At 40.9% G+C, this 20,268-nt stretch overlaps 1 protein-coding gene across 2 annotated transcripts in view; it reads left to right on the forward strand.

Moving 5' to 3' along the window:
* The window catches only part of Csnk1g1 (casein kinase 1, gamma 1), a 163,771-nt gene that overhangs the window by 81,304 nt on the left and 62,199 nt on the right, over nt 1–20,268 (forward strand). For both annotated transcript variants that reach the window (XM_013010224.1, XM_013010223.1), the window contains 2 exons: nt 2,585–2,625; nt 11,367–11,436. In XM_013010224.1, coding sequence (XP_012865678.1) covers nt 2,585–2,625; nt 11,367–11,436 — 111 coding nt within the window. The remainder of the gene's footprint in view (nt 1–2,584; nt 2,626–11,366; nt 11,437–20,268) is intronic.

The raw sequence follows: 20,268 nt of genomic DNA on the forward strand, positions 1-20,268 counted from the left end.
CACGCGCACACACACACACACACACACACAAAATAAAATAAAATGAAATAAAGCTGATAGTAATTTCATAGTTTGTCTATCACTTTTTAGTTTAGTGAGAACTTTGGAGGAATGACTCTTGGTAGTGAAGACTGATCACTGATTAAGAATATCATTTTTTTAATATCAGGAAGCTGAAATAAATTCATGACCCAGGGGACTGGCCAAGGAGGCTAAAAGGAGGGAGCAGGTGGAAAGAGGAATGGTGGGCAAATGCAATCCTATTCAGTTTACATATATGAAAGTAGAAATAGGAGATTTGGTAAAATGGGAGAAGGGAGAAAGATGAGGGAGATGACTGATCAAGGTGCATTCTACAGTTTGGTAAATGAGAGCTTAGAAACAGCATTTTGTTCTCAAAAATGCAGTGTTTGGTTTTCTCTACTGTAAGACCAAGTTAGGTTAAATAAAAATCAGAAAATAGCCAGGCGCTGGTGGCTCATGCCTGTAATCCTAGCTACTCAGGAGGCTGAGATCTGAGGATCAGCCCGGGCAGGAAAGTCCCTGAGACTCTAATCTCCAATAAACCACTAGAAAACCGGAAGCGCTGTGGCTCAAGCGGTAGAATGCTAGCCTTCAGCTGAAGAGCTGAGGGAAAATGCCTAAGCCCAGAGTTCAAGCCCATGACTGACCCCCCCCAAAAAAAAAATCAGAAAATAACTGAGAAATTAGAAAAGAATTGTGGACTCTTTATATACCTTTATCCTTTTCCATGATATGTACATATAAAGCTATTTATGTTAGGTTCCACCCCCCGCTTTGGTTGGTTGTAGGGCTTGAACTTGGCCTAAGCGCTGTCCCCGGGTTTTGTTTGTTTGTTTGTTTGTTTGTTTTTTTGGTTGATTGTGGGGCTTGTACTCTGGGCCTGGGTGCCGTCCCTCAGCTCTTCAGCTCAAGGTGAGCACTGTACCACTTGAGCCACAGAACCACACTCTCTGAACTTTTTTGCTTAAGACTAGCACTCTACCACTTTGACCCACAGTGCCACTTCTGGTTTTCTGGTGGTTAATTAGAGATAAGAGTCTCATGGACTTTCCTGCCTGGATTAGTAGTTTTTAAAAGCAGTAATACAGTATATCCCAATAAATCAGTCTAGGTTTTAAGTGTCAGACGTGCAGAATATGGTCTTAAAACACTAGAAAGCATTAAGAAAACTGGCCAGGCCCTGGTGGTTCAAGCCTGTAATCCTAGCTACTCAGGAGACCGAGATCTGAGGATCAAAGTTCAAAGCCAGCCCTGGCAGGAAAAGTCATGAAACCCTTATCTCCAAAAAACTAGGAAGTGACACTGTGGCTTAAGTGGTAGAGCACTAGCCTTGAGCTGAAGAGCTGAGGGACAGTGCCCAGGCCCAGAGTTCAAGCCCCAGGACTGACAAAAAAACAAAAAAGAAGGAGGAGGAGGGGGAGGGGAAGAGAAAGGGGGAGGGGGAAGGAAGGAGGAGGCGGAGGAAGAGGAGAAGGAGGAGGAGGAGGAAAAAAGGAAGAAGAAGAAAAAAGAAGAAAACAATTACCTAATTTTCCTACCCTCAGGATATGATACTTATTCTCTAATGGAATAAAATAGGAGAAAAAATATGAGAAATAGTATGAATCTAGTGCAGTAGCTGAACTATGTATAATGTGCCAAGGGCTTGAGGATTGAAAGGGTTTCAGGCTGGGCATGGGCTAAATACTCAGTATGTAATATGGACTTACTAAGTGGCTGTTGCTCTTCTTATCGTCATTACTCTAGGTTCTTTAGGTGTGCAGGAAAATATTGATTCTATGTATACAAGTTTAGAAAAAAAATTATTTCAGGATTTAGGAAGAACCCTGAGCTATGTGTTGTACAGATAAAGATTTGTTTCCTGTTCATACAGAGTAGAATTCTGATGAGCTCTGTTAAACAGAAGAACTATCTGCTTATAGACAGTCAATGAGTTCCACAAAAGGAGAAACTGGGTAATATTTTATTTTATTTCATTCTATCTATACATTAGGTCAGCTAAAGTTGCCACTAAATACTAGGACAAGACTAAAAAATATTCTATTAGTATGTTAGAAAAATCAGTTTGTGTTTATTGTGGCAAGAGGTTAAATTACTCTCCCTCCCCCAGTTTTCAGTACTGAAGATTGGACTTGGGGGTCTCACACATACTAGGCATTCACTCTACCACTGACCTATATCTCCAAACCAAGTTAAAATTCTGTCTTTGAAATTATGGCATTTTTTTCTTTCATTGCCTTGTGGTACAATAGTTGGGAAAAAATATTGTGTCAGGGAACAAGAAGAAGTCAAGGTTGGTTGATTTACTCTTTCTCTTAAAATATAATTTTATTGTGTAGCTTACGTCTTTGGATTCCCAAGCTTTTTTTTTCTTCTTTGTTTTCTAGTCTTGCTGGATCTCATTATCTCTGTTTAGCTTTTCACTTAGAAATCATATTTCATATATGTGAACAGCTTTGGGAATGTGACCTTTCTCATGACCCTGTAAGCTAAGATTTTTCTGTGGATTTCCCAGAAGAAATGACACTAAACATATATATGTACTCTGCTTTTCCCTTAGGTAAAAATCTCTACACCAATGAATATGTAGCAATCAAACTGGTGAGTAGAATTTGTGTTTGTAGTAATTATGTTTTGGTATTCTTGGTGCTAATATTTTTTGTATTTTAATTTTGGCTGTACTGAGGTTATTCTTTTACTTTTTTTTTTTTTTTTTACTTTTCTCATTTGGTACTGGGAATTGAAGTTAGGATGTTGGATTTCTAGGTAAGCACTTTGCATCTCAGCTCTGTATTGGTTATTTTTGAGGTAGAGTTTTACTTTATGCCCTGGCCAGCCTGGGCAACAATCTTCCTACTTGTGTTCCTTACATTTCAGGGAATAACAGTCATGTATCACTGCATCCATCTAGTCATTGTACCAAGATGTGCCACTATGCACAAGTATTTTTTGAGATGGAGTCTCATACACTTTTTTGTTGTTGTTCCTGTCCTGAGGGTTCAACTTGGGGCCTGGGGCCTGTCCTTGAGCTTCTTTTGCTAAAGGTTAGCACTCTACCACTTGAGCTACAACACCATTTCTGGCTTTTTCTGTTTATGTGAAACTGAGGAATTGAATGAACCCAGGGCTTCATGCTTGCGAGGCAAGCCCTCTACGACTAAGCCACATTCTCAGTCTCTCATGAACTTTTTTCCTGGACTGGCCTCAATCTTCAATCCCCCAATTTCTACCTCTTGTGCATCTAGAATTACACAGGCCTGAGCCACTCTACCCAGCTTTACTGCACGCACATGTGAGTGTATACGTGTGTGTGTGTGTGCGCGCCTGCACACGCGCGTGTGTATGTGTTGGGGGCGCATGTGTGTGCCAATTCTGGACTTGAACTCAGGGCCAAGGTGAGCTTTTCTTTGCTCAAGGCTAGCTATTCCTTTAACATTTGAGCCACAGCTCCCGTTCTAGCCTTTTTGGTAGTTTAGTGGAGATAAGAATCTCACAGACTTTTTCTTACTGTGCTGGCTTTGAGCCATGATCTTCAAATCCTCAAATGTGCCACTGGTTCCTGACAATTTTCAAAAAATTTTAACTTTTTAAAACTACTAAATAGGGCTGGGAAGGTGGCTCAGTGGTAGAGCACTTGCCTTGCATGCATGAGGCCCTGGGTTCGATTCCTCAGCACCACATAAGCAAAAAGAAAAAAGCCGGAAGTGGCACTGTGGCTCAAGTGGTAGAGCGCTAGCCTTGAGCTGAAGAGCTGAGGGACAGTGCCCAGGCTCAGAGTTCAGGCCCCACGACCGGACCCAAAAAAATAAAAAACAACAAAAAAAAACCTACTAAATAAAGATTGCAGACTTACACCTGTAATCCTAGCTAGTCAGGAGGCTGAATCTGAGGATTGGGGTTCAAAGCCAGCCCAGGCAGGAAAGTCCATGGAACTGTTATCTCCAGTTAACCACCAGAAAACCAAAAGTGGTGCTGTGACTCAAGTGGTAGAGTGCTTATCTTGAGCTGAAGAGTTCAGGGACGGTGCCCAGGCCCAGAATTCAAGCCTCGTGACTGACAGAAAACAACAATAAGAACAACAACAACAAACTACTAAATAAATTTAGAAGAAAACCAAATCTGTTTTTCTAATCAGGGTCTTAAAAATCTTTCAAGGCTGGGAAGTTAACTCAGTGGTAGAGTGCTTGCCTTGCATGCATGAGGCCCTGGGTTCGATTCCTCAGAACCACATAAGCAGAAAAAGCCAGAAGTGGCACTGTGGCTCAAGCAGTAGAGCACTCACCTTGAGCCAAAGAGCGCAAGGACAGCGCCCAAGCCGAATTCAAGCCCAAGGACCAACCAAAAAAAAAAGAGGCTGAGATCTGAGGATCACAGTTTGAAGCCAGCCCGGACAGAAAATTCCCCATGAGAGTCCTATCTTCAATTAACCTCTCAAAAACCTAAAGTGGCACTGTGGCTCAAGTGGTAGAGCAGTAGCCTTGAGCACAAAGAGGTTCAGGGACTGGGCCCACGCCCTGAGTTCAAGCCCCATAACCCACAAAGAACAAAAATGCCCTACTTAAAAAATAATTAATTTTAAGTTTAGTGCTACAGGTTCATGCCTGTAATCCTAGCTACTCAGTAGGCTAATCATGGTTCAAAGCCTAGGAGGCAGGAAAGTCTGTGAGACTCTTCTCATCACCAGAAAACTAGAAGTAGTAGATGTGGAGCTGTGGCTCAAAGTGGTGGAGTTCTAGCTTTGAGTAGAAAAGCTCTGGGACAGTGCTCAGGCTCTGAGTTTAAGCTCTGCAACTGACAAAGAAAGAAAGAAGAAAAGAAAGGAAGGAAGGAAGGAAAGAAAGAAGAAAGGAAGAAAGAGGAAGGAAGGAAAGAAGGAAAGATTAATTTTATTTCTTGGAGGAACAATAAGTTTAGAAACAGTTCTTTCTTGAATTTAAAGTTGATTCCAAGCCATTTTTAGTTATATGGAATAATTTATATGACTAATTTCTATATAAATGTCTGGCCTCTAGAAATACTAGTAAGTCCCCCAAAGTTTACAGGTAGCTTTGAACTTCGTTAGTTGCAAGCTAGAGGTGTTATTTCTGGGGAGAAAGGAGAAGAAACGGGATCTACTTAATTCGAATTCTAATGACTACAGTCATAAGCCACCATACCTAGGCTACCTAGGGTACCTAGGCTTTTTTTTTTTTTGTCGGTTGTGGGGCTTGAACTCTGGGCCTGGGCACTATCCCTCAGCTATTCAGCTCAAGGCGAGTACTCTACCACTTCAGGCACATTGCCACTTCCCTTTTCTGAGTGGTTTATTGGAGATAAGAGTCTCATAGAGTTTCCTGCCACCATAGAGTTTTGAGCCACCATCCTCAGATCTCAGTCTCCTGAGTAGGTAGGATTACAGGAGTGAGCCACCGATGCCCGGAGGCTAGTTGTTTTTTAAAGTTCTTAAAAACCAAAGAAACAAGAGCCCACAATGAAGATCCAAACAAAGTAGAATTGAAACAGCAGCCAGCAGAGCTTCTTTGTATTTCTGTGCCAGATGTTTATTTCATTTTCATAGAAGTCTGGCCATTTGCCAGAATCCTGGTTATTCTGGAACACACATGCCTTCCTGAAATCCTAAACCTACAGCAGATGGCTACCTTATAGGAGCATGATACTTAATACAGATTTTTCCCTTACAGTGAACGGAGCTCAGTCACTATACTGTTGTATTCCGTGTAGAATAAGCCAAACATCAAGAAAACAGACTCACAGATAAGACTGTTATGCTCTAAAACACCTTTATTTACCTTTTTACTTGAAAGAGAAATGTAGTTCTCAGACATACCATATTAATAGATATAAATTCCATTCTTAGGGTTCTTGTTTTGTTTTGCTTTGTTTTTCTTCCTCCTGGGATTGAACCCAGGGCCTCATACGTGCAATGTATGCCTTCTACTACTGAGCTACATTGGTCATACAAAGTAGAAGGAAAAATAATAGAGGAAGTGAAATGTAATGGTAAATCATGTCAATAATATAGAGATAAGGGCTGGGAAGGTGGCTCAGTGGTAGAGTGCTTGCCTTGTATGCTTTAGGCCCTGGGTTCGATTCCTCAGCACCACATAAGCAAAAAGAAAGCCGGAAGTGGCGCTGTGGCTCAAGTGGTAGGGTGCTAGCCTTGAGCTAAAGAGCTGAGGGACAGTGCCCAGGCCCAGAGTTCAGGCCCATGACTGGACCCCCCCCCTCCTCCCCCCCCCCGGCAAAAAAAATAATAACATAGAGATAAATTGACTATTATAAATTTGGTAGAGGAAATATAGACAATTCTAATAGAAGAAAAAAATCTCAAAAGCAGTCTTGAAAAATAAAGTGACAGGAGCAAGTATACAGTAATAAGAATTTTTGTATTGTTTTGTTTTGTGCAGGTCTGGGGGCTTGAACTCAGGGCCTGGGTACTGTCTCTCATCTGAACTTTTGTGCTCAAAGCTAGCACTCTACCACTTTGAGCCACTGTTCCAATTCTATTTTTTTATTTTAAGGAGATAAGAATCTCACAGCTTTCCTGCTCAGATCCTCAAATCCCAACCTTCTGAATAGCTAGGATGAGCCACTGGTGCCCAGTTTTTTTTTTTTGTTTGTTTTTTGTTTTTGTTTTGTCAGTCATGGGCTTGAACTCTGGGCCTGAGCACTGTCCCTCAGCTCTTCAGCTCAAGGCTAACGCTCTGCCACTTGAGCTACAGCGCCATTTCTGGTTTTTTCATGGTTTATTGGAGATAAGAATTTCACGACTTTCTTGCTCGGGCTAGCTTTGAACCGAGATCTTCAGATCCCAGCCTCCTGAGTAGCTCGTATTACAGGCATGAGCCACCAGTGCCCAGCTTGGTGCCCAATTTTAAAGTATCTTAGGAGCTGCTTCTGCCTTGTGAATAGCCTTAAATAATTAGAATTACTCACATGGTCAAGAAAAATGAAAAGTCAGATATGCCAGAGAATACTTTTACAGGACTACTAACTTCCTGTGGAGGAGAACCTGAGGAAGAGCCACAGTGCCAGGCCAGAATCTTCCAGTCGACTGGCACCTGGGAGCCTCCCAGAGCTTTTGAGCAGAACTTGGATATAGTTCTGGGATGGTGGCTACAGCATTTGTGGGGAGGGAGGGAGGGAGGATCAAGTATACAGAGGAGAGGACAGCTGATAAGGAAGTGGTGAAGCAATGTGAGATCCACTGGATTCAAGTCTGAAGAACAGCAGAAAAATTTTAAACAGAAAGCAAATATCTACTGGAGCAAAGAACAGGGAATGGAAAGGTAGAGAAATCAACACTGTAGTATCCTTATCCTTATGAAATATTTCTCAAGACTCAGTGGTTGCCTTAAAATGCAGTTAGCACCAGATGTCATAATTTACTACCATTTCCATCTTAATGTACTTACCATGCATTATGGCCATAATGTTTGCAGCTTGAGATATAGTAGCAAAATTTGTTTGAATTTCTTTTTTGTTTTTTTTTTTTTTTCCACAGAGGAAAAAGATTAATTCTTGCCACAAATGTTTTATTGGGGGCAAGGAGGACATGGTCTTGCTCTGTGACCCAGGCTGGCCTCAAATTTGTGAGCCTTCTGCTTCAGCCTTTAAGTGCTAGAATTACAGACATGTGCCACCATACCCAGCACAAATGTTTTTTTCTTTAGGTGGAGCACTTTTTTCTTTTTAGTTGGTATTTCTTTGGCATATCCAAATTGCTGACATCACTACTCTTGTACTTTGGGGCCATTTTTAATAAAATAAAAATTACTTGAATACAAGCATTACAGTATAAAGACAGGTATACCACAAGTAGGCAGCATATACATCATGGATTTGCCAGAAAGGAATTATTTGCTCATTCATTCATTCATGTGCAAGTACTGGGGCTTGAACTCAGGGCCTTTCAGTCTTGCTTTCCCTTTTTACACTCAAGACTGGTGCTCTAGCCAGTGCCAGTGGCTCATGACTGTAATCCTAGCTACTCAGGAGGCTGAGATCTAAGGATCATGGTTCAAAGCCAGCTCAAGCAGGAAATTCTGTGAGACTCTTATCTCCAATAAACCACTCATAAAACTGGAAGTAGCACTGTGGCTCAAGTGGTAGGATAGAGTGCTCACCTTGAGCTGAAGAGTTTAGGGACAGCACCTCAGGCCCAAGAGTTCAAGTCCCACGGCTGACCAAAAAAAAAAGACTGGTGCTCTAACACTTGAGCCACACTTCCACTTCCTGGAAAGGGATGATTCTTATCCCAAGTAGAATAGAATGGCTTGAGACTTTATCACACTAGTCAGAAACATTCCAAATGGATTCAGGGTGGAATCAATCCTCAAAGATAAAGAATTAAAAATAAAAAGTAAAACTAGTCTGGAAGTTTATGGAACTGAAATTACTTTGCCTAATAAAAGCCTAAGAAAGGATTGATAGTTTTGTTATTTGAAGCTATCCATTACAGTATTCATAGATTGTGGAGGAACTATTGATCTTGTTTTTGAGGACATAAGATAACTCTTATTGGGGCTGGGAAGGTGGCTCAGTGGTAGAGCACTTGCCTTGCATGCATGAGGCCCTGGGTTCGATTTCCTCAGCACCACATAAGCAAAAAGGGAAAAAAAATCCTGAAATGGCGCTGTGGCTCAAGTGGTAGAGCACTAGCCTTGAGCTAAAGAGCTGAGGGACAGTGCCCAGGCCCAGAGTTCAGGCCCCATGACCAGACCCCCCCCCAAAAAAAAAGATAACTCTTATTTATTTCAGCAAGGAGATTTGAACAAAACCTAAATATAATCTATGCAACTTATTAAACATCAGCCTGTGTTACCAAGGGAAGGAAAATCTCTCTCTTGAACACTGAATGAATAGGACATAAAATCACTCAGTGGGAAAAAGGACAGTATTTTCAACCAGTGGTGCTGGGAAAACTGAAAATCCACATGTTATAAAGTTGAACCTTTACCTTATGTACAAAATTTAACTCTTGGCTTAGTGATAAAGTACTTAGGCCTTGTATGTATGAAGACCTGGGTTCAATTCCTCCATATCACATAAACAGGAAAGTGGTGCTATGGCTCAAGTGGTAGAGCACTAGCCTTGACCACACTACCACTTGAGCCATAGCACCACTGAATTCAAGCCCCAGGACCCGGGGGAAAAAATGCTTGGCGAATTAAAGACTTCAGTGACCATAAATCATAGGGGAAAAATAATATCACATTGCATTTGTCAGCAGTTTCTTACGTATGATACCAAAAATTACGAACAACCAAAGAAAAAATTGATAAATTGAACTTTAGCAAAATTTTAAGCTTCTGTGGATCCAGAGACATTTAGCAGAATGAAAAGGCAACCTATGAAATGGGAGGAAACATTTAAAAATAATTATCCAATAAAGCATAGACTAGAATTTACCTCCCCTCCCCCTCATATAAAGGTGGTTTGTTATTTGTTTCTAGTAATAATGGGATTTGAAATCAAGGTCTCACACTTATAAGAAAGGGATTCTGTCACTGAGCACATCTCTACTCTTTTGTGCCTTTTTTTTTTTGGTTGGTTGTGGGGCTTGAACTCTGTGGGCCTTGGCACTGTCCCTGAGCTCTTTAGCTCAAAGCGAGCTCTCTAACACTTGAGCCACAGTGCTACTTCTGGTTTTCTGGTGGTTATTTGGATATGAGTCTCATGGACTTTCCTGCCCAGGCTGGCTTTGAGCTGTGATCCTCAGATCTCAGTCCCCTGAGTAGCTTAGGATTTATAGACATGAACCATGGGCGCCTGGGCATGTGCTTGTTTTTTTTTTTTGGGGGGGGGTCCGGTCATGGGGCCTGAATTGGGTGCTGTCCCTCAGCTCTTCAGCTCAAGGCTAGCACTCTACCACTTGAGTCACAGTGCCACTTCCGGCTTTTTTTCTTTTTGCTTATGTGGTGCTAGGGAATCAAACCCAGGGCCTCATGCATGCAAGGCAAGCGCTCTACCACTGAGCCACCTTCCCAGCCCTACTTGTTATTTTTGAGATAAGGTCTCAGGCATGTTCCTAGAACACAACCTGCTTTGTTTTAGGTTTTATGTCAAATCTAAGTATGGTGATACACATGTATAACCCCTGGAGATTGTGTCAGTATTATTTTCAGCTTCAAAACCAGCCTGGACTACATAGAATTTAGGATATAAGAAATTGTGTATTTTTTTAAATCCACAAAGGAAATACTTGGTTAAATATTTTCCAAAATATTAATAGTGGTATCTTTTAAATGGTTGTCTCATTATCTTTACTTTTGCCATTTTTTTGTGTGTTTGAAACTTTTTTTTTTTTTGATTGGTTGTGGGGGCTGAACTTGGCCTGGACGCTGTCCCTCAACTCTTCAGCTAAAGGCTAGTGCTCTACCACTTGAGCCACAGCACCACTTTCTGTTTATGCGGTGCTGAGGAATCCAACTCAGGGCCTCAAGCATGCAAGGCAAGCACTCTATTACTGAGCCACCTTCGGAGCCCTATTTGAAACTTTTTTTTTTTTTTGGTTGGTTGTGGGGCTAGAATTCTGGGCTTGGGTGTGTCCCTGTGCTCTTCAGCTCAAGGGGAGAGATCTACTGCTTGAACCACAGCACCACTTCCCCTTTTCTAGTGCTTAGTTGGAGATAAGAGTCTCACTGCCTGGGCTGGCTCAGATCTCAGCCTCCTGAGTAACTAGGATTACAGGCATGAGCCACCTGTGCCCAGCTGAAACTTTTTTTTTTTTTAGAATATATTTTTCTAAAAACAGAAAAATTATAAAAGCCCCAGAATTCATAATTAAGCATGCAAGAAATACATGTTGTTACGCATTTATCTTTTAAAAAATATTTGACAGGGCTGGGAAGTTGCCTCAGTGGTAGAGTGCTTGCCTCGCATACCTGAGGCTCTGGGTTTGATTCCTCAGCACCACAAAAGCAGAAAATGCCAGAAGTGGCATTGTGGTTCAAGTGATAGGGTGCTAGCCCTGAGCTGAAGAGCTGAGGGACAGCGCCCAGGTCGAGTTCCACCCCCACAACTGACCCCCCCCAAAAAAATTGACATTTTATTTCCTGGGAGAATATGTTTCATATTAATTCTTGCTGAAGAGATGTCCTTCAGTGATGACTCATGGAGAATCTGTTTTTACTTGGTCATCTATGGAAGGGGTTGCATATAATCTAGCTCATCTCCTCTCAGCTGTATATTCAGTGACAGAGTGAAAAGAAAAGACTGTGATATAGATACAATCTCTTAAAACATTAGGTACTTAGACAATAGTAACTCTGAAAAAAATGTACAAATGGAAAAATCCCTTTTGTCTAAATTTGATCACAGTTTTTCTTTTTGGATTTCAGGAACCAATAAAATCACGTGCTCCACAGCTTCATTTAGAGTACAGGTTTTATAAACAGCTTGGCAGTTCAGGTAAGTCATCTTTTTTTTTCTTCTCCATTTTCTTAACATATTGCCTAGCTACAAACCCTAAAATATGCAAGATTTTTGTCTTGTTTGTTCTTTTTACTAGACCATATATCTAGCCTGCTTGTTGGGTAAGTAGACAATAGCCATCCATAAAGCTCTTTACTGTCCTGTTCCTGGAGTGAGTACTCCAAATACACATGCTACGGGGCTTTTTCCTCTTAATAGTTCATTGTTCTTTTCATTTTGTTATGTACATCGAAAGAAATGAGACAAGGTACGTATTTTTCAAACTATTTTTTTCCAGCATTTGCAGCACATTATGAAATAGCACAGCACTGTCAAAATCTATCCATAGACTTAAATTCTAGCTACTCAGGAGGCTGATATCTGAGGATTGAAGTTTGAAGTCAGTTTGGGCAGACATCCAAGAAATTAGTATCCAAATTACAAGTAAAGAGCAAGAAGTAGAAGTATGGCTCAAGTGGTAAAGTGCTAGCCTTGAGTTGGAAGCAGGGATTTGGGATAGTGGTAGTAAGAGACAGTACCCAGCTGGGCATCGGTGACTCATGCCCATAATCCTAGCTACTGAGGAGGCTGAGATCTGAGGATCACGGTTCAAAGCCAGCCTGGGCAGAAAAATCCGTGAGACTCTTACCTCCAATAAACCACTCAGAAAACCGGAAGTGGCACTGTGGCTCAAGTGGTAGAGCACTCACCTTGAGCTGAAGAGTGTAAGGATAGTGCCCAAGCCCAGAGTTTAAGCCCTATGACCAACTAAAAAAAAAAAAGAGAGAGACAGTACCCAGGCCCTGAGTTCATACCCCACTATTGGCACACACACACACATACACAAAGATGTAAAAATTTAGGACTGGTATATAATGTAATATAGCTTAGTAGTTAAGTACTTAGTTATTATTTGAAAGGCCCTAGATTCAATCTCTAGCAATGCAAACAAGTTTATACTTTTTTTTTTTTAAATGTCTATTTTTCTACCTGAAAGCTCAAGTTACTAAAATGCCTTACTGGCTTACTGAAAAATATTTTTTTAATTTTTTTATTGTTATTATAAAGGTGATCTACAGAGGGGTTACAGTCTCATAAATCAGGTAAAGAGTACATTTCTTTTTGCTTATGTGGTGCTGAGGAATCGAATTCAGGGCCTCAGGCATGCAAGGCAAGTGCTCTACCACTGAGCCACCTTCCCAGCCCCTGAAAAATATTCTAATTAAACAAATGTTACCAACCTGAAATAGACTACATCTATAGTTCATCTCTCTTAGAAGATGAAGTATTTCGGATCTGGTTTAATCACAGAACAGTCGAAATTCCTCTCCTTTATACTTCCTTCAATGTGACAGGTTTTTTTTTTTTTTTTGTTAATCACTGCAGGAAGGCTTTTATTTTCAAGTATCACTATTAAAGGTACTATTAAAGGACTTTTGGTTTAGTAGATTATAGAAGAGAGCCACTATTTGTGATTTTGTGTGTGTGTGTCTGTGCCTACTATCCTGGTGCTTGAACTCTGGGCCAGGGCACTGTCCCTGCGCTTTTATGCTCAAGGCTAGGGCTCTTCCACTTGAGCCACACCTTCACTTCTACGTTTTGAGTGTTTAATTGGAGTTATAGGAGTCTTGTAGACTTTCCTGTCCAGGTTGACTTCAAAGTTTGATCCTCAGATTTCAGCCTCCTGAATAGTTAGGATTACTGGTATGAGCCACTAGCACCCAGAATTACTTGTTAATTTAAGTCTTAAAACCTAACTGTGCTAATATCTACTATAGTCCTAACCTAGGTGGCAGCCACAATGAGTATTTACCTTCATTGAACTTTAGCCTGTGCTGTTGCTCATGGTGGCTTGTGGGTATGTGTTAAATGACTGTTCCATATCCTTGAACACAGAGTGTTCCTGGATAAGACTTGGAACTTAGAAGCTGGGTTTGCAGGGCTCTTTTTTGTGGGGAGAGGGGTGGTTCTGAGATCAAACTCTGGGGTTTTGTGTGTGCTAAACAAATACTCTATCACTGAACTATATCCTCAACTGTAATCAGATTTTTTTTAGAAATCAATTACATTATAAATATAACCCCAACAAAAGGAACATCCAGTGATTAGTGAATCAAGAGAACCGTGTATATGTTTTCCTATAATGAGATGGCAAGGCTGGGAATAGATTTTTTACTTGTAAACTGTAGTTGAGATTATAGTGTGATGAATTTCTGAGTTCAGTACGAGGAAAAACAAAAAATTTTAAATGTGACATTGTATGTAAAGAATATGAAACATGGGGGGGAAGAAGGGGGGGAAGGAGAAAGATTGGGATTGGGGGAGTGGGGGGAGGCTGGGAAGGGATGTGAAGGATAAACAAAAGGAGGAGGCTGCAATGCTTGGTAAGAAATGTACGCATTATCCTGCCCATGTAATTGTAACCCCTCTGTACAGTATCTTCACAAATAAAATAAAAAAAAAGAATATGAAACATTATTGTTTTCTTTTCCTTACTGATAAAAAGTCAAAAGTTTAGACTTTTTTCCTCTAAGCCAAATATATTCTTTGCAGTTATTTATTTATTTGTTTATTTATTTATTTTGGCCAGTCGTGAGGCCTGAACGCTGCTGTCCCTCAGCTCTTCAGCTCAATGCTAGCGCTTTACTACCTGAGTCCCACAGCACCACTTCTGGCCTTTTCTGTTTATGTGGTACTGAGGAATCAAACCCAGGCCTCATGCATGCAAGGCAAGCACTCTACCACTGAGCCACCTTCCCAGTCCCAAAGTTTTTATTTTTGCTTCATTTCTTCTTATTGTTGAGAAACAGGACTTTGATGTTTTCTTTTCAAGTCTAGGTTATACCAATTGTTTTGAGTATGCGGTATTAGGTATCAGATTTAGCGATGACTTCTGGATTCCCTATAATTTACCCTAGTAACTTTCCCTAGTAGCTTCAATATTTAGTACAATGGCTCAGTTAGATCACAAAAACAGCAGTATTTAATCATAGGAATTAAAAGCTGTTTTTAGTTAAAGTCATCTTCCTTAGTTATTTACCTTTTTTCTTTTTCAGTTGTTAATACTGGGTTAGTTGAAGTCACCAGGAACAAGTTCCAAATTTACTTTCATTTTATTAGACTGTTTTTAGATTTCTCTGTGCCCTTCAGAGCTTTAAACTTATGAAGACACAAGTTACTTTACATTATTTTCAGTCCATAAACCTTTTATCCAGCGTACCTCTATTTTGTTCACATTCTAGTACATCCAGAAGTAAGAGTTGGTAGATGACAAGTTTAGAGAGAGGTAGGCAGGACCATCTACGTTGGGGTGGAGAAGACCCATCATTGAATATGGGCTGGCCACATGATAAGAACCATATATATGTTTGTAATTGAGAAAAGGATAAATTAGCCAGACCCAAGCATAGCTGAAGTAGGTGGGAAGAAGTGGTGAGCAGAGGGAAGAATGAGTCAGCTAGGGCAGGAACAAAAGAAAGGATGGGACAGGGCAGGTAGGCAAATGGTGAGAAAATTGTGCTCTAGCTGCACAAATGAGAATGCAAATAGATAAATATGATGGAGACAGGGACTGGGAAGGTGGCTCAGTGGTAGAGCGCTTGCCTTGCATGCATGAAGGCCCTGGGTTTCGATTCCTCAGCACCACATAAGCAAAAAGAAAAGAAGCCGGAAGTGGCGCTGTGGCTCAAGTGGTAGAGTGCTAGCCTTGAGCTGAAGAGCTGAGGGACAGTGCCCAGGCCCAGAATTCAAGCCCCACGACCGGACCCAAAAAAAAAGAAAATATGATGGAGACATATGATTTAGCCTGAACCAATAAAATTACTTTTATGACTGTTCTCAGTCAAGCTGTCCTCCTTAGGAATAATAGAGTAATGGTTGTGAAAAATAGCTTTGACATTTTTAGTATAAGGACCTAGAGTAGCTTATGGTCAGATCCCTCCACTGGGATTTGGAAAGGACTAATTATAACAGAAGAAACTACAATGATCTCTCTACTTCTAGATCCTTCTTAATTGTACTGAATGGTTCTAAAGAAGGGGTGGAACTCATCTTGCTCTTGTAAAACACTTAATTCCACATTTACACAGCAACTTGCCTGGGAGAAACTCTCTATGGCTCTAGTCATCAATATCATTATTTAAGTCTGGACTGTTCTGTCCTGGCTTTCTAGCAGCCATTGTAATCTGCTAATAGCTATTCTGCTTTGGATCTATTGTAAAGGAGATACTAATCCTCAGATAAAGAAATGACATTAAGATTCTTACTGAAACCTAATAATGCAGCAAAGTCCAGGGTAAAAATGTTATTTTTACCTGTAAGGAAAAAAAAGTGAACTTGTTAAATACCAACTGGCATTTTTTTTTTTTTTTTTTGGTGGGGGGAGGTTGGTCATGGGGCTTGAACTCTGTGGGCCTGGGCGCTGTCCCCTAGCTCTTCAGCTCAAGGCAAGAGCTCTACCACTTGAGCCACCGCACCATGTCCAGTTTTCTGGTGGTTAATTGGAGATAAAAGAGGCTCATGGACTTTCTTACCCAGGCTGGCTTTGAACCATGATCCTCAGATCTCAGCCTACTGAGTAGCTAGGTTTACAGGTGTGAGCCACCAGCACCCAGCTCCATCTGGCACTTTTTATGATTATTTACTTTTTTCCTTTGTGAAGCATAGAAAAGTTTGGTAATCTATCCAAGGTCACATTGTAGACAAACCTGAATGAGAAATGTGTTTTTCTCATGTTTTTATACATACTGTACAGATTTTTGTCTTGGGTATTCATGTATATGCAGCAGGTGCCTGGGGCTAGCCACTCCTTTTCCCTCACCTACTATAAAATAGTGGTGGAAGATAGTCATAAAAATCTGAGTTCTTGGAGCTGGGAAGGTGGCTCAGTGGTAGAGCGCTTGCCTTGCATGCCTGAGGCCCTGGGTTCGATTCTTCAGCACCATATAAGCAAAAAGAAAAAAGCCGGAAGTGGTGCTGTGGCTCAAGTGGTAGAGTGCTAGCCTTGAGCTGAAGAGCTGAGGGACAGTGCCCAGGCCCAGAGTTCAAGCCCCACGACCGGACCCCCCCCCAAAAAAAAAAAAAAGAAAAGAAAAATCTGAGTTCTCAAAGATCTGGAGCCTTTCTACTTTCTCCATGAAAAAGGAAGACTTTTATATAGTACTTCAAATCTCCTGACTTAAAAAGCTCCTTGTTGCCAACCAGGCCTTTTCATAAGCTTTTCTGGTTTTGAAACGTTGTCCTAAAATAAATGAATTATTTATGTTGAATGTATTTACCTTTTGTACAACTGAGTGGCTCCCATATGCAAGCCATTTTTACCCTCTGAAATGTTTAGGCTATGAAGAAAGTAGAGCCGATCAAGTTGTATAATTTAAAATGGTTTTATATGCACTCAGAAAAGATAAGAAATGCTGATTAGTACCAAAAAAGAGCTTGGAATCTGGGCATACATTAAACTAATAGGAATATGGTTCAGGAATAAAGCCTAAATCTGAGACCTTGTTAGGCTGGGTGCTGCGTTAGTAACTCATGGCTATAATCCTGGCTACTCAAGAGGCTGAGATATGAGGATCAAGGTTCAAAGCCAGACTGGGGAGGAAAGTTTATGAGACTTTTTTTTTCTTTCTGGTCCTGGGGTATGGACTGGGTGCCATTCCTCAACTCTTCAGCTCAAGACTAGCGCTCTACCACTTGAGCCACAGCACTACTTCCAACTTTTTCTGTTTATGTGGTGCTGAGGAATCGAACCCAGGGCCTCATGCATGCAAGGCAAGCACTCTACCACTGAGCTACCTTCCTAGCCCTTTTGAGACTTTTATCTTCAATTAACTACCTAAAAATGAGAAGTGAAGCTGTGTGAAGTGTTAGAGCACTAGCCTTGAGCAAAAAAAGCGCACAGGGACGGACAGCTCTTAGGCCCTGAGTTCAAGCCCCAGGACTTGAACCAAAAAAAAAAAAAAGAGAGAGAGAAAAGAAAAGAAAGACTGGAAAGTTAATCATTTTAGTTTTCAGGAACTTTTGATGAGTTTTCAAGCAATCCTAGAGTAATACTAGCAAATCCTTTTTCTGACTCATTAGATGACTATTCTAGCTAAAGTAAACCCACCTCACAGATCATGAAAGAAAGGTTTCTGTCTTTTCCTCAGAGAAAACATTGAATGTGCTCGTTTGAATATAATTATGCTCACTTGAGTCTTTTTTGTGATAATGGACACTACTCCTACAACCCCACATCCCTTTATGCCAGTTTTGGGCAGAGGGCATTTATTTGACTTAAGACATCTTAAATAATTTCCTTAAAGAACCTGGGGATGGAGGGGCTGGGAATGTAACTTAGTGGTAGAGTGCTTGTCTAGTATACATGAAACCCTGGGTTCAATTCCTCAGTACCACATACATTGTGCTGTGGCTCAAGTAGTAGAGTGCTAGCCTTGAGCAAAAGAAGCTCAGAGACAGCACCTAGGCCCTGAGTTCAAGCCCCAGGACTGGCAAAAAAAAGAAAGAAAAGAAAAGGACTACTTAAAAAAATTTATTGTAAAGATACAGTACAGAGGGGCTACAGTTACGTGAGCGAGGCAATGAGTACATTTCCTATAGAGCATTGTTACCCCCCTTTTTGTTTTTCCCTTATTATCCTTTCCTCCCCACCTCCCCAACATCTCCCTCCTCCCCCCCCCCACATTGTAAAGTTCATTTTCAAAATAGTGTCTTCTAATTTTTGTTTTGTAGAACTAACTTGAACTCATTAAGTTTAGGACTAGGCCAGTTTGTTCAGTTAATGTTTGACTCTTATCATAACTGAATTCATTTATGAATTCTCAGTTACAGTAGTATTTCTGTGTGGGACAACACTGAGATACTAACATTAGAGTATAATGCTGTGGTCTGCATGAATATTAGTTGAATATTATCACTAATCCAAATAAGGGGGCTGGGAAGGTGGCTCAGTGGTAGAGCGCTTGCCTTGCATGCATGAGGCCCTGGGTTCGATTCCTCAGCACCACATAAGCAGAAAAAGCCAGAAGTGGCGCTGTGGCTCAAGTGGTAGAGTGCTCGCCGTGAGCTGAAGAGCTGAGGGACAGCGCCCAGGCCCAGAGCTCAGGCCCCATGACTGGCAAAAAAACAAATAAGGAAGGCTGGATATATTTGGATACCTTCTGCCTCTGATGTGAAAGATGATTTGCTTGTAAAGCCAGATAGAGAAAGGACTAGAGGTAATCAATATTTTAGCTTTGTGGGCCTTGCCGTCCTAATGGCAGCTATTTTACTTTGTCCTCATAGCACAAAAGCAATCATAAGCAACGTGTAAATGAATGATTGTTTATAGGCACTGAAACTTGAATTTTATGAATTTTGGTATGTCCAGAGCATTATTATCCTTTAGATGTTTTTCAAATATTTAAAAATATAGAAACCAGATTATCATTTGTTTGGTAATTTCTGCTCTAGCATAGCAGTAGACAAAACACTTTAAAGAGAAATCTGTCCATTTGATTTATAGAATACAAAATTTACCTCAAGGTACTGTCATTGTGCATGCTTCTGAGTGTAATATGCTGCTGGACTATGAGCTTTTTTTTTTTCTTGCCAGTCCTGGGGCCTCTCTATACTCAAGGCTAGTGCTCTACCACTTGACCCACAGCACCACTTCTAGGTTTTTCTGAATAGTTTATTAGAGATAAGAGTCTCAATGGAGGGACTGGGAAGGTGGCTCAGTGGTAGAGTGCTTGCCTTGCATACATGAGGCCCTGGGCTCAATTCCTCAGCACCACATAAGCAGAAAAAGCCAGAGCCTTGAGCTGAAGAGCTGAGGGACAGTGCCCAGGCTCAGAGTTCAAGCCCCATGCCCAACCAAAAAAAAAGGCTCAATGGACTTTCCTACCTGGGCTGGCTTTGAACTGTGACCCTCAGATCTCAGCCTCCTAAGTTGCTAGGATTACAGGCATGAGCCACAGGCACCCTGCTCCACTTCTGGTTTTGTGTGATTAATCAGAGATAAGAATCTCACAGGGACTTTTCTGCCCAGGCTGGCTTCAAACTGCTATTACAAGTGTGAGCCACCAGCGCCCGACTTGGACTGTGAGCTTTTTAAGGACAAAAATCATCTTTTATTCATCATTGTATTGCTTTCTTATCACTTTATTCAAAGAAGAGACTCAACAAATGGTGGTGGGTTAAATTGATGAGTTCTCAGCATGTAAACTCTTGGAGCCATATTTTACTGGCAGAGACAACCACCAAGTTGTAGCTTCTGTCTGTCTGCATATACACTGTCCTTTTCATTGCCAACCTCTCTTTTTGCCTCATTGTGTTAAGGAAGCAGAACACAGAGAGATGAATGACTAATTCAGGATATTAAAGTTTCCCAATTACTTCTATAAAGATTTAATATTTAATAGGTTTACACATTTTCACTATTACTTATGAACTCAGAGCAGCCAAGAAGACCGTGGTGAAAGTTCTGAAATGTAGGCCTATTGAAGGTAGGAATTATGCATGCTTCTCAGCACTACAATTGCAATGAAGGACTATCAAATTGCAGATCATTGGACATAAATGACTCATAAGTACCTGGCAAATTATTTGGACACAATCACATTGTTATTTTTGCTGAGCCTCTACTCTGAACAGTTATTGGTTAGCAAATATAGCTCTCTAAACCTGCTATTCTGCTACATAAAAAGTGGAAATAGCATAAGAGAGTGTTTGTATTCTATCTTTAGTTTGCTAAGAGGTAAGGGGAAAATTTAAAGAAGTATTTTGGAAATTTGAGGTAGTGGGGGAACTTACATCTTTAAGATTCAATACAGAGCCGGGCGCTGGTGGCTC

Source organism: Dipodomys ordii, unplaced genomic scaffold, assembly GCF_000151885.1.
Source record: "Dipodomys ordii isolate 6190 unplaced genomic scaffold, Dord_2.0 Scaffold11, whole genome shotgun sequence".
In the NCBI taxonomy this organism is placed as follows: domain Eukaryota; kingdom Metazoa; phylum Chordata; class Mammalia; order Rodentia; family Heteromyidae; genus Dipodomys; species Dipodomys ordii.